Source organism: Ostrinia furnacalis, unplaced genomic scaffold (assembly GCF_004193835.3).
Source record: "Ostrinia furnacalis isolate ACB-3 unplaced genomic scaffold, ASM419383v2 OfSCF7455, whole genome shotgun sequence".
NCBI classification, from domain to species: domain Eukaryota; kingdom Metazoa; phylum Arthropoda; class Insecta; order Lepidoptera; family Crambidae; genus Ostrinia; species Ostrinia furnacalis.
In genome coordinates, this window is record NW_021137694.1 from 367,815 (window position 1) to 383,368 (window position 15,554).

Here is a 15,554-nt window from a genome sequence, read left to right on the forward strand (position 1 = left end):
CTTAAATACTAAACTAATCGCAATATTTTCTCAATTAACTATTTAGACGACGAAATTGCCTAACTATTTATGCCTATAACATATTTGTAATATTACTGGTTAATGATTGTAACGAGTTGAAAAAGTACTGTTTTTGCGCCAAACGGCGTAAACGCTCTTAACCCTTAAATTGTTTTTGTCCGTTTTAAAGGACATGTCAAATAATTGCTTACAGAATCTAAATTAAAGCAATTTATCGACTTTCAAGGGATATTTTATAAAAAGCATGATATTTTATGTGAAACACGGGGCTGTAGTTCCATAAAAAGCCGCGAATTTAAAAAATAAAGACAGTTGAATAAATGCAACAGCAATGTCAAGTTTTCACTCTTGATAAATGTGGCAATACTGTAAGTATTACACTTGTTCTTGTGCTTTATTGATTGATTTTAGAATATTAACGAATAAAACTGACGGTTATTGCCAAAACTGTAAAAAAATATCGATTTTTTTCCATTCATTTCAAGGTTACAAATGTTATGTCACTTAAAACGGACAATGCCATGTATCAGTAATAAATACTCATGTTGATTTTTAGACATTTTTACCCAATTTCCCCCTTTTAGGGGTTGAATTCTGAAATAACCTGAAACACGTGTTTATTAATTTATCGATAGGAATGTATCCTGTGAAGTTTCGAATTAAATAGTGTAACTAATTTTGTTTCGCCCTACAAACTTTGGACCCCCATTTCACCCCCTTAGGGGGTAATTTTGGAAAAATCCTTTCTGGTAACACCCCTAGACCCTAATAAGGAACCTACATGCCAAACTTTGTATCTTTATACCCACCGGTTTGGAATTTATGTTGATAAATCAGGCAGTCAGTTTCTGTTTTTATATGTCAGGGTATTTTTTGATAAATTTATTTAAAATCAACAGTAAATAGTCCAGATGGATTGCAAAAGGCGCTGGATTAGCCAGAGGATGATTATCAGGGATTCTTGTATTGTTATTAAGAAAAGTTGTTTTACGTTTGTTTTTCTAAACTGGCAATGTCCGCCCTAAGTGACATGGTTGTAATGCTAAATAATTGGCAATGTCCGTTTTGAGTGACATGTCATAACTTCTATACTAATTGAAATTTTTTCAAAAAGTAAATATTTTTTTCTTAATCTATCAAAACAATACCTAAATCCTAAATTTGACCATTTTTGAAGCAAGGGTTCGATGAGTGCCAATTTAAGGGTTAATTTTAATCTAAAATTCAACATCAAACTTTACCATCTTAGACTGTATTCGTTTAAAATTAATTAAATTAATTTTCCGTTTCAATTTCAAGTCCATAATAGAAAGGCTGTATATTATTATTATTTATTTAATTTAATTACAAGGTTAGGCTTATAATCTAACATTTCTTATATCACTAAACATAAAAATGTTTGTTGTGACATTGCACATTCATCGCAATAGCTTATAAGTATAAAAATTAATATTATAGGAAGGCGGTAGGTATCAATAAATTTGCCAGCTGGAGGTGAGTCGCACGACGCGATACTACGTCGACTCGGGTCGAGCGTTCCGCTATTTATTTTTTTGCAACGTACCTACAGGGTGTCTTCATGTTTATGTAATACAAGTTATACTTGTTCCAAAGAAATATATATTTTTTTTATTTTATTTTAGTTAGTAAACTAGTATGACTCTGTGTACGATGTGTAATAAGTGCATAGTTTGGTCAGAGGAAAGTTTTGTTATAGTTTTAGTAATTTATATTAAGGTAGTTAAGGGTAAGTTTTATCATTGTGTTATGTTATTTGTAGTTCAATTAATATTTATAGATTAGGTAGATTAATGGGTATTTAGCAACACGACGGTATGTTGATTATAAATTATTATTATAAAAGAACTTCCTAAGTATAATTTTTATATTTTTAGTGTTTATTTTTTCTTTTATTTCAGTTGGCAGGAGATTAACCAGTCTCGGAACGATGTACTGAGTGGTTCTTGCACCGTAGGTATTTTTAGCAGATATAGTTGAGACCTTTTTATCTTTTACTTTTCTGGTTAGTTTATTATGTTTTATTGGCACGCGTAGTTCTTCTCGATGATATTGTTCTGTTAGCAAGCTATAGTATACTTTTTGGTGTACTGGTATTATTCTACAGTGTTTAAAGAGTTCGTGATAATTATCTGCAAATTGGCGTTTAATGTTTTTAGGAACTATTAACTTTAGAAATCTGAGTTGTATGGAGTATATTTTGTCTAGGTATGTTTTATATGTACGTCCATAGCTTGTGATGCCATACGAGATAATTGATTCCACAAGACATAGGTACAGGTTTCTTAGAATTGTATACGGTATTTTATTCTTGATGTAATAGAATTTTGATAGGATAACTCTTAGTTTGTTTATTAAGGTTTCTATATGGCAGGCCCAGTTGAACCGATCGTCAATGATTAGGCCAAGGTATGTCTGCTGGCTAACCCGTTCCACGGCTTCGCAGGAGCATCCCGGTTGTTCAACGTGCAGGCAATTATGATTATGAACCAGTAGGCGTGCATACTTGCTTGGTTTGTTGTGACTGGAGTGTATATGTATCATTTTGGTTTTGCTAGCGTTTAGAACCAGACCCATGTCGTGTGACCATTTACATAAGTTTGTAAAATCATACTGTAATTTCCTTTCTGCAGTTGCTACATCTCGATCCGCCGATATAATGCAAGTATCATCCGCAAATTGGTACAAGGAGCACTCAGTCACGATTCCTGGAACGTCGTTTACATATGTCAGATAATTTAAGGGGCCTAGTACGGAACCCTGTGCCGTGCCTTCCGTGATGCTAATTGGCCGGCTGTACGTTTCACCAACCTTTACCACATATTTCCTATCTTCCATGTAGTTCTTGCACCATTTCAGTAGGGGACCTCTGACTCCGGAGTCGTCCAGCTTGTCTATCAATGTGTGGTGTCGCAACGTGTCAAAAGCTTTGCTATAGTCGATAAAGACAACTAAGACATGTTTCTTATGACCTAGATTTTCGTTGATTTCATCAGTAAATTTTGATAGTAGCATAGTTGTACTTTTGTTATTACGGAATCCATACTGCTGATCATTAAGTACGTCATTGGTTTCATAAAACGATGTAATTAGTCAACATATGTATTTTTCAACTATTTTATTAATTGATGGTAATATAGTTATTGGCCGATAGTTGTCATAGCAATTGTGAGGTCCTTTTTTATATATAGGTCTAACTATACCTTTCTTTAGGCTATCTGGATAAGTACCTGTTTTTATAGAAGTGTTAATAAGATTTGTTATAACATTGCATGCATATATAGGATTGCAATTTCGTCACTCGCCTCGGCAACAAACTGTAAAACAAGACGTTAAATCAGGTACTTACCTAAATGAGGGAAAAATAATGCTCACTTGATTTCACCGAAAAGTTGCGAAAGTTTCAAGGAATTCGTATATCTACATATAATGGGGGTCACGTTTTTGTCGACGAAATCAACTTTTCTTTTGTGGTTTTTATTTTTGTAATTCGCTTCGTGGGCCAAAAATAACATTTTCGTGGTGTTCACTTTTGAAATGAGGGAGAAGTAACAAAGTAATGTTTTTATGGTTTGAGCACAACGTGTTTTGTAAATAGGTACCTACTTAAAGTATGAAACAAGTTCGTGTTTTCCTCTGTTATTTTAACTGATGGCGTTTTCATTACACAGAAATTCGTAGAAAAAAATCTTTTTGAGATTCATGTCGGTCGTCGGTGTTTCAAGTTGGGTTGTGAAATTGCCGTTTCTATTATTATTTTTTCTATTGAAACTGTTGTAACTTTTAATAGCATCCTATCACCACTTGTGTTATTTGAAACTTTTGATTATTTATCGATTTGATCGATTAATGAACATTTGCGCCAAAGAAATACCTTAGGTACCTTTGTTCGCCGCGTCGACAGCGCCGGTTCACGGGACGATGGACAAAGATATGATTGCATTTTTCCTTTGCAGAAACGACTTTTGTGTTAAGCCATTCATGAGAAATTTTTCATTTCTTTACAGTTGCAAAAAGTGCCCTTTATTCGCTACTGAAGACCTATGCCCCCGTTCGCACCGGTGGCATTAAAGAAAGTGTCGCGTTTAAAAGCGCTGAAAATATCGTTTACCGATTAATCTTTACAAAAAATTAAGACATTAAGACGCTTTACGCTTCTAGATAAAAAATATATTATAGTTTTATTATCGATAAAAATACGCTGAATGAAAACGTTCGAGCACCTATAAAAAGTCACAAGGTTGGAAAATATTGAAAAATCGCTCGTGCGACTTACTTACAAGGTTGAGTGTTACGTGGGAAAAATGTGACAAATATTATGTGTTATGTACCTAATAAAGAAAAAGTTGACGAATACGACTTTGTACAGTTTGTAAAAGATCGTATCCGATCTGTAGGGGGATGTAAGAATGTAAGAACGTCCGAATATTCACGTCCAAATATTAATTAACTGGGTAAAGTCCACTTATTTTTTAGCATTTTCACAAACAATGCACATTAAAATATTGCGTTCCTCCTACAGCAATTAATAATTAATAATAGGGAGGTTTCTGTTCCTAATAAATTAGGATTATTGGTATACAGACAGAAAATGTGTGAAACTTTGTCACAAAATGTATCACGGAAATAGAGTATCAGCGATTACTTACGAAGTTACGACATCTTTCCCAACAAAAAGTTTTTGGGATAGCATGAAAGAAAAGTTTGGCAACTGCAAATTAGTCGCCAAAAGCACTAAAGCAACATAGCAGAAAAAAATTGTTGACATTATTAACACCTTAGCAGAAAATATAGAGACATAAAACTTTGACGTCTCTATTTACCAGCTCGAAGCTGTTCATTTCAGCATAGGTATTTTACAAAGTTTTTCTAGCATTAAAAAATATACTGTCACCAGCAGATGAAATTGTCATCTTGACAGCGATATTAATGGCAAAATACACACAAAAATATTATTAATTCTACGGTTACAAATGCTGTTTGGCTCCCCGGAACATAATACTTCTGAAATAATATGACGGCTTTGGACGACTTGCCTAATGTGGACTCTTTCTTTGGGATCGATTTGAAGACTGGCTCGATGATCGTAGCTGCTATTGGTGTGGTGAGTTAATAAGAATCTATCTGTATTTATAAAAACGAAGGTCACTGACTGATGGACTGACTGATGATTTAGCATGGGTGCTCCTTTTAGAACGTAAGTGCTTACTAAGAACAGATTTTATGAAACTCCACCCCTAAGAGGGTAAAACGGGATCCACACGTACGAAGTTGCGGGCGGCCGCTAATATCGTTATAATTGTGAAGTTCTGAAGAGGGCAGACGGGTCTATGCCCATTGTTGCCACCGCTGCAACTCCTAGGCTAGGTAACCAGAATCTGCCTTCAATGTTATAATACCGGAGTAGTTGGAGCCCGCATCGGCCGTAGATTTGATTGGATATTGACCATAGATTTAATTACGAGAATGTCACAACACAATCCAGTAGATGCACTGGTTACTCTACGATGTACTACTACTCTCGATATGGCAAATAAACCTTTTCCAATAAAACGCCAGATTGAAAATACTAATGGAGGAGATAGGTACTAGGATTTTATTCAGACGCACTGACACGAACATAATAATACATACAGGAGACATAATAATATTATCAGACACTTTACTTTTGGTGTGGTGGCCTTAATCGTATGACACTTTTTGTCCATAAACTTTCTTAAGCACCATAAAATTCTCGTTTCTCTCCAAATGTGTAGTCGTTTGTTGTTATCAGTTACACATAAGCGTATACTTTTGGTGATATTTAAAATCTGCGTTAATACTTTATTTCCTTTACTTTGTAGGAATCTAGAACATTATTTCTTCCTAAGCGAAGATTAAACGAAAACCATTTGCGCCATATCAGCTATTCTGCATAGAGAGCGATTTGGCTTGCGGTAAATCATTGTTCAAGAAAATATGCCAGACGTTCGACTAACTAAACCCGTATTATGAAACATAACGTAGTTTCAGTGGCTGTAAACATAAGACTGCATCTTAAAGTCTGCTATTTCACGCTCTGCTCTTAAAATACTCGCTAGCGTCGGGACCAATGTGTTACCAAACAAATAACACTTGTGGCCCTCCTACGTTTTGCCCACTGCCCACTCTTGGGGCCACCTAAGGATCACTGTTCCAGTTACAGTGGAAATGTATTTATAAGATCAATAACCTTAAGCTTTCAAAGAAAACACAGCAACGTTCCTGAATGAACATTGAATGAAGTACGTCACTGATAAACTTCGACAACTTTGCAGACAGATTTATATGGAAGCGATAGCATTTTCTTTTCAATCAATCATAAGTCGTTGAAGGTCGCAGATAATTTGATTAGGGGAAATCAAAACTTCGGCAGGGGGACAAAAATCAATGCCCACCTTTTCAGGTTTTCCAACAATCAGTTATCTTTATTGCGTCGCAATTTATGATGTTCCAGTTTTATGGAAAAGATACACAGGTGTATTTGGGTTCAATTTTACAACTTTCCAAATGCGTTTATCTAAGCTTTAAGTTGCGCCGACCGAACCAGCTACGATATCACTTAATCCAGTAACCTTTTAGCTACGGTTTCTTTTTTTACTTAATGATTCTTGACAGTAGGCACATGTTAGCCGGTACGACATACTTTTATTTTTATTTTTTTATCTTTGTGATATTCTTGTGATTAATCAAGCTACCAATCAAGTTTTAACTTACTTGCTTAAAATAGACCAATATACCAAGTCTAAGTACTACGACTCGAGAAAGTTTGGACACGTTTTACAGCACGTAACTTACAAATGATGCTCGCCTAAGTGAAGCAGCAAATCGAACGCACAGCGTTGAATAGAGCTCTGTGATTGGTTCGTGTGTGACCCTGTGCATCCACGCGCACAGTGAGACTTCATGGTAATGTTTGTGAATACGGGCGTTAGACCTTGTATGAAAGAGTAAGTATGCTATAATTATTTCGTGCCGAATCCATTTCGGCTTCACTTCATACACTATCGCCCTGAGGGTTTTCCTCTCCAGACGGTATCCTCAAGATAATATGCTAACGATGGGATATTCGTGGCGGATATATTTATGGCACGATTCTCCCTGGCATTGCCGTAACAAACCGAGTTTCCTCAACTAGTTTCATTGTTATTCTATCTGCTTCCTTCGCAATTTGCATTTATTATCCTCTAGACGTTTTTTTTTCTTTTAATGTGAAAATATAGACACAGTCAGCGTTAGAGCGCTTTTACATATAGCCTATGCGCAGACAATTGATTTTTCGTTGGCCGATAGTTTAGTCGGGCAGTTGATCAGTATGGGCATATATGGAAGTGCGCACATTACGCCGATTCTTCACATTATAAAAACGCCGCTGCCGCGCTACTGTCGCGCTATTAACGCCCTAATATGAAAGCGCTCTTAAACAGTTCGTGACCAAAAAGTTGATAACACAACCTTATTCCAACCATAACAACGACGTGTTGCGAAGTTATTGGCTACTTTGGGTGTCATTAACTATTTGATGCTGACAGTACCACATAAAGGATAGTGCCAGGGTCTGGACCAAGTGTTGCCCAGAATCAACCCATAGTGCATTTTGTTTCTCAGGTCTATACTAATGTGTAAACCGAAGCGCACTGAAATCTATAACTGGAGTTAAAAGAAAAAAAGAGTTTTGTTTTGAATTATTTACATACAAAATATCATCGATATGTATACGTACTACGCATAAGATATCGCAATTGTGGCATTAAATAACACTCGCTATATTGAACTTAACCATACTGCATCCGTACACGTTACTTTAGTGCGAATTAGACATTCTTTATAAACGATCTAGCGCTGTTTTAATTGTTTGGTAAGTTGACAGAAATTCATTATTTCCAAAAGGAAGCAAGAAGTTTTAGTTCTCTATCCTTGCAAAAAATCAATTTATTGGTGTATTACAATCGATTATTAAAGTTATTGTAAGCTAAAAATTCTTGCTCCATTTTGGAAATAATTAATTTCTGTCAACTAACCAAACTACTGTAACAGCGCTTGATTGCTTATAAAGAATGTCGAAGTGGTACTAAAGTAGGGTATACGGATGCAGTATGGCTAAGTTCAACATAGCGAGTGTTATTTTATGCCAAAGTCGCGAAATCTTATGCGTAGTACGTATACATTGATGATATTTTGTATGTAAATAATTCAAAACAAAACTCTTTTTTTCTCTTAACTCCAGGGATAGATTTCAGTGCGCTCCGGTTTACAAATTAGTATTGGCCTGAGGAACAAAATGCACTATGGTTTCATTCTGGGCAGCACTTGGTCCAACTTCCATACATGGATTGGCACTAAGTATCCTTTGCTTAAAAAGTTACTTCAAGAATAGTCAATATCTTTAATCCAATACATAAAAGTCGTCTGTCCTTCCTAGGGCTTAGAGCCTTGCTTCTGGTGAAGATTACTCTGAGACATCGTAATTCTTCGTTAGCAAAATTAGGCGCTTATTAGCTATCTCTTCTTCGTTATACAGTGTGGTAAGGGAGAGTAAATTCAGGCTCAATTTTCACGCGCTTTTTTAACGTAGGAGAGTGAAATAGGGCGTAGGCGAATAGAATGAAGCACAAATATTATCAAACAGTTTCTTATAATATGTGTATCTTATCTACTATAATTTCTCTGGCAGTACCTTCAGGTTGTTTATTTCTGAAAACTTACATTTTCAACAAACACATTGTTACAGAATCCGTTCTAGTTTGCAGACAGAGGCTGCAATGGCAAAACTAAGTACTAATTAAGCTTATGTAAATTTTGCCGGCTACTGTAAATTAGACGTGGTTATTTAAAACATGGACCTACTGTTTCTGTCTGCTTTACGATTGGTCATATTCGCTTTCGCTAATAAGGATAAGCGGATAATACGTTCCGTAACCAAGGCCCAACTCCGAAAATTATTTTCCAAACTCTCAGCTCTATCTATCTCTTTTGCTCCTGATACGATCACGCCTGTATTGAGCGAGACAGCTCCATGTATCGATTGACAAAGTAGACCCTTTGATATTCCATCTTCGTTAAACGTGACTTAGTTATGCAAAAGTAGTACTTTTGGGATTTTGCAGTCATTAGCGGGATAGAGCTGTATAATCTGATCAATATTTGAATGGTTTTGTTATGCTGCAGCCATTAGCACATGCGTTGTTTAGTTTATGGTAGGTACTTGTTCCACTGTGATTATTGTGCATAAGCTACTGTCAACTATTTTCTAGCTCATATGGACTCGTAATTAAATCGTCTATCGTAATTAAAATATAAAAGCCTTAAATTAAAATCCTTTTTTTTATTCACTCTTTTCCGAGAACCACTTACACGTGGCTGCCTTTGCCTTATACCTTTTGCCTTTAAGCTATTCGCTTTTTACACCCACTGATTAGGATCTGAAGAAGCTTTGAGAAATTATTATTGTAGGTACTTTAAGAACAGAACAGAACAGAATTTCTAGGTATACTAATTATAAATTACTGAAATCGCCTTTCGTCCATAGTCCGTCTCAAGTTTTCATTATTTTGTAAATTTTACTTTGAGTAAGCTGTCTAAAACCCTGGTTAAATAACTGTTTGGTGTCTTTTCATTTTAGTTAAATTAACATTTAACAGAAAGTAATAAAGCTCTTATTAGTTGAGAGAATATTACCTATTATAACCGTTTTATTTTTCAGTAGTTTTTTAATAAATACCTGTAAAAGACTGTTAGACAGACACATTCATGAATGATTATGCTCCGTTTATTTTTTTCACAACTTAAAACTTAAGAGACCGTATATACCGCAGTATTTCAGGTGCTGTCAACGCGAGTTTTGCGATCGCGTGTTACCGGCGCTGCTTATCTTGGAATAAATTTGCATAGGTACACTGTGGCATAAGGCATTTTAGGTTATTGTAAATTAGCTCCGCTATTTTGCAAAAGTTCTTATATGCTATAAATTGTACAGCAATAGCGCATTGCATGAATCGCGTAATCCACAGCACTTGTTCATAAACATAATACATACCTACCTACGTAAATTAGTCGAAGAATATAATAATATTATGTTCTTCATCAGGTGGCTCAGGAACGGTCTTTGTGGAAATCCTTGGAGGAGGCCTTTGTCCAGCTGTGGACGTCATTCGGCTGAAACGAACAAATGAATGTTCTTTATGATTAAAAAAACAATAAGAAGAAATTACTTTGTTCATAAAGTCACAAGTGAAATATAAGTATTATGAGCGCTATCATGAGTGGCCCGGGCGAAGCTCAGAGCCGGCAAATCGGCTAATCTGGCCGACAAAGCCCGCTGCTGCCAGATGGAAATAATCTCCAGACGACGGAGCAATTATAGGCCACACTACGCACTGGCTTAATTCTGAACTGGTTCATTATTAACAGACATTTCGGATACAATATCCTAGTTAATATAGAAAGGACTCTTTATATTAAAACACAAAAGGGAATGGATATTGGAATGGCAATGGCTTGATCGATCTCTTATGATGAAAATTAGTAGATTGGCTTAAAACAAAAAGAGGTAAAGCACTGAAGCATATTTAAATGAGAAAAATAATCTACCTACTACATACATAATACTTTATAGGTTGTATTGAATAGGCTCCTAAATTCTATATTCAATGATTTTTTTTAAATTTATGATCTTTATAATTTTGTTAAAATTTTGTACCTATAATATCTACATGTGCAAATCGAGGGCGGGTCGCTAGTACCAATACACATTATTTGATTGTCCATTCAGCTAAAACAATTAATAATGAGTCCATAGAAGACAGCTTCGCACAATAACATTGTGCCGGACGGTCTTGGGTTGCGTGCGGACCCTCAAAACCGTACGCCGGCACGGCGCGATGCGGGGTGCAGCGCGAGCGGGAGAGCGAGACGAAGGGGGCGGGAAATGAAACTCCAGTTGAGTCTGTGACCGGTTGAGTCTGTGACGGATTTTTCAATCGTTGGATAACTTTTAACTGAGAAATAAGTTGGGCACATTGACATTTTCAGTATGGGAAATATGTCGAAATGACAAGTTTATTCTTTAGATAAAAGTTAACTGACGATTGAAAAATCGGCCCATAATTAATTTAAAATGCGTAGGTACCGTATGCGTACCTACACCGCTCTGTAATATGTGGACAGGTCAGCGCGCGGCCGTAACATCCCAGACCTGGCCATATACAAAATAAGAAGAAGAAGAAAATATACGCGCCATTTTTCACTCGGTCTTTCCCAATAAAATTGAACATCGAAAAATACAAAATATGATGTCTTTTGTATTTTTCGTCGTGTGAGCATTAGTAATAAAATTTTATCATTATAATAGGCCTATTGCGCCTTTATGTGTTGACTTAGTGCTTATTGAAGATTTTTCAAAAATGGTGTAATAGCATAATAGTAAGAAAACTTCAAAAGTTTTTAGTTCTTTTTATCATTAACTGTTTATTTTTTATTTCAGGTACATCCAATGGCGTACGGCTGTTCCTTCTTCCTGCCCATCAGTTACCTCCTTGTCACCATTTGGATTTTGGTGGCTTTGTATTTCGCGTCTAGCATTGTGCTGTTCTTTGGTCTAATTAAGGTAATATCTAGTTCCATCTATTCGCTGGGTGCGAAGTACTAGGTGGGGGTAACATAATCTATCGCAGCGCTCATGGTGGTCAAAAGTAGAAATAATGTAAGCTCTGCCATCAGATGTATCTGTCAATGGCAAAGCGATTCTACATAACACATTTTTATATCATTAATTAATCGCATGAAAAGGGTCCTACTGGGAACTTTAAATAAAAGAGTGGACTGTATTTCGATAGGGCTGGTTTAATAGCCGTTTACAATTTGGAAATAACTAGACTATACAACGTGGTAGTACAAAAATGAGTCACATTAGTTGTTGTGCACAGATGTTTGCCTTATGATGAGAGCGTGAATTATTGAACTCTGCCCTTGTTTTGTTCTGAATTCTTCTACATCTCGGACTTGTCCAGCCAATACCAACAACTTTCCTTTAAATACGGTTTGTGGTTGGAATTTGATATTGTAACACTCACAAACCCGGTCTTCAAAACAATACTCATTTCGATCTGAAAACGATATTTAATTTATTACTAGCGATACAGGAACATTTAAATATATTTACTGTTATATAATGAAACCGTTAAAGTAGCTTTTTCTTTTTGTTTTACTGTAAAACTACAACTATAAATGAAGTAAACAAACCCTGACACAATCAAAATTAAACACATTTTTTGGACTTACCTCATTTGATATGAATGACCAAAATGATTTCAAAACCTTTTTTCCACCCAAATCGTGGTATCACAACAATTTATTAGTCGAAAATATTTGTTATTTTTTCATTTCGATATTTTTTCACAAATATACGACCTAAATGTCAATGTGACAGAGCCCTCAAAGTTGTGGACGCTAGTTGGCGCTGTAATCGTGCACAGAGCCAATAATAGTTAAATTAACGTGAAGTTTTCAAAGGATGGATGAACGAATGGTTGTTAGTAATAACTAAACCACGGGCAAAACCTAGCTTATAATATTTTAATCATGATACTTTTCTTGTGTAGATTGATTAATTTCAGCCATCATTTTTACTTGAAGAACTTGTTTCCAGGATGATGTACTTCTATGCTCAATATGGCTATGGTATGCGCTGATCTTCGTAGTAGTGATGATGATGATGATGATTTTACTGGCGCTGGTGTTCACATCGCGAAAGCAGAGAAACAGGGTGTTTGTGGTGCTACTCGGCATGCTGTGGTATGTATGTGAGTATCACTAAATTTAAATAAATAAAATAAATAAACATCTTATTATCTTTGGACATACACTGCGCCTTCACTTAGTCCCAAACTAACGCCCGTATTCATAAACGACACTTGCTTAAGTGAAGCAGCAAATCGAACGTACAGCGTTGAATAGAGCTCTGTGATTGGTTGGTGTGTCACCCTGTGCGTCCACGCGCACTGTGAGACATAGTTGAATGTTTTTGAATACGGGCGTAAGCAAATCTTAAACTAAGGGTACTAGACAACCTATACAAACATACTTAAATACTTTTTTTGTAAATACATACCTACATATGTTTATAGATAGAAAACACAATATTTCAATGTGTTTGGAACTTACGGAAGTTACTTGAAACTTGCTATTCACAAAGAGAGTTCTGTGAGCCCCGGGGCTCCGGTTGACCTTTGCCAGGGCTCATCCGAAAAATCAATCCAAAAGAAGCACAAGAAACGTGATATGTACTTATCTAGAATCAGTAGCAGTCTTATTAATTTAATACATATTCATTCATAAGGGCATTCCATATTCTAGAGACATAAATAGATTTAAAGTTAATTTCAAAGCTCACTGGCGCAAAATGTGTCGCCATTTTCTAAAACTATTAAAGTACAATTAGTTGGTAGCGGCTAGTATGTGCATTCGCTGAAATGTTAGTCACGAACTTATATTTCAGGGCACACTGGTACAGCAACTTTGTTTGTAATTATGTATGGTTAATTATTTTGTAGTACCGTTCTTGTATCACGTGTAGTTCCATCGAGCCAATGTATAGGTAAGTGTACTAGGTAAGTTCGTTGTTAACTATATTAACCCAACAAGGTGACAATTTCAGAAATTTAATGACACGATTTTTAATATTTCGACTATCAAAACAGATGGTAGGTAATATAAATGCTAGTCTCACTCCTCTATCGGTGTTGCTGTTTCACTAATAAACTAAATTATAAAGATATCAGAAAACTAGGCACGGGCTCAATCCCCGAAATTCACGCAAATAATTGGATCAACGATCCTTCAAAGGAAGCGGGCTTAGGCTAGCTTTTCTCGCAAAAATTAGTCTTAAAAAGATGAAATTGAGGATAAGTTTGTACAGGATTCGTCATGTTAATAATGAAAAATAGTAGAAAAAAGTGTATTTGAACGCAAAATGCACCAAAAAAATCTTTAACAGACCCAAAAATTGACACGACTAAAGATAAAGTTACTACGTAGGTACTTGAATTTCCAAGATTTCGGGTGATTTTACTCAGTATTCATCACCATTCATATTCAATATTCATGTCTACGGTCTCTTTATTAAACTCTTATGTGTGTCGTACGACGTAGCGTCCAACGTTTCTATCGACGTCCATACGCCAACAACGTCAACATCTAAGAAATTGGCCAAGTGCGTGTCGTGCCACGCGCAGTGTAGGGTTCCGTAGTTGTCCGTCGTTACCACAATTAAATATATTTCAGAAGCAAGCAATTACTTCATCTAAATTCACATTTAATATTTTCTTCTAAGGAATTTTTATTAGTTAAGAAATTTTATAATACATGAGTTAAATGACTATTACTCAAACTAACTGATCTATCTTAACCGTTATAGTTTTCAGCTATCAGCTCTCTAGTGCTAATAGTTTCCAAGCAAAACCTCGGACAGACAGACAGACAGACATATCGAATCTATAAGGGTTCCTTGTCAGGACTACGGAACCCTAAAAAGAGACCACATCAGAACATTTTTTCTTACTTAAAAAGAACTGATTGAAAACTACCATAGTTACGACCACGACTACGAGACTACGAACACAACGAACTACGAATGCTATGTTTATTAACCATGCAGATTAAATTGAACTTTATGCTGTGACGACAAGGTTGAAAATGTTTAAAATGTTGCTTTCCTAATACTATAGTATAGGCCCAGGATACGCGCCACGATAATCTTTTATCGCGGCAATTTTATCGATTTTGCACGATACATTGTGTAGTCTAAAATCGTCGATAACATTTTATTACGGCGCGCATCCTACCCCGGCTGATGAAGGAAAGTGAACTGAATTACATGGTATTGCAATATGAGATTTTACATATATTGATCATTTAATTATACAATTTAAGCAATAGTAGGTACCTGCCCATAATCCCTCAAGCGCCACGACAAGCATGAATGTCATTATTCATAGGATCTCTAAGATAATCTCCTTAGCCCGATTCTTTATAAAGAAGCCTATTTTTGCTGTAAACCGCCTTATCCTTGAATCTGACCTTCATTAATGTTTCCAGTGACGGTGTACTTCATAATGGTGGTGAACAGTCATCGCAAGAGGATACTAAGCAACACAAAGGTTAATATTTGATAAAAAAAGTCATTAAATCTTTACTTACAATTATTTTATAATTCTTTTATTGGCCTTTTGATTTTTCAGCGACAAATAAAGTCTAAATAAATTATACTGTTATTACCTTACTTTTTACATAAGTTCTTTTTATTTATGCAGAAAATCTACTGACTAACTCTTAGAATAATATGGCACCTATGAAATTATCCATATTCAGTTTTTTTAAATATTAGTAATTATTGTACCTAAACACAATATTGATAGTTCAGTTAACCTCTCGTTCGTAACCCCTCGCAAATATGCTTGTCTGAAATGAAAAACTGCTTCTGGTGAGATTCAAACTTACAA

The 15,554-nt window shown here is 35.6% G+C and overlaps 1 protein-coding gene across 1 annotated transcript; it reads left to right on the forward strand.

The window, feature by feature from the left end:
- The first annotated feature begins 4,975 nt into the window (after window positions 1–4,975).
- On the forward strand, window positions 4,976–15,224 carry LOC114364652 (uncharacterized). The gene is made up of 4 exons (XM_028320876.1): window positions 4,976–5,143; window positions 11,540–11,662; window positions 12,704–12,857; window positions 15,151–15,224. Exons 1-4 carry the CDS (start codon window positions 5,054–5,056, stop codon window positions 15,222–15,224), a joined length of 441 nt encoding a protein of 146 aa, XP_028176677.1. The 5' UTR covers window positions 4,976–5,053.
- The last annotated feature ends 330 nt before the right edge of the window (window positions 15,225–15,554 follow it).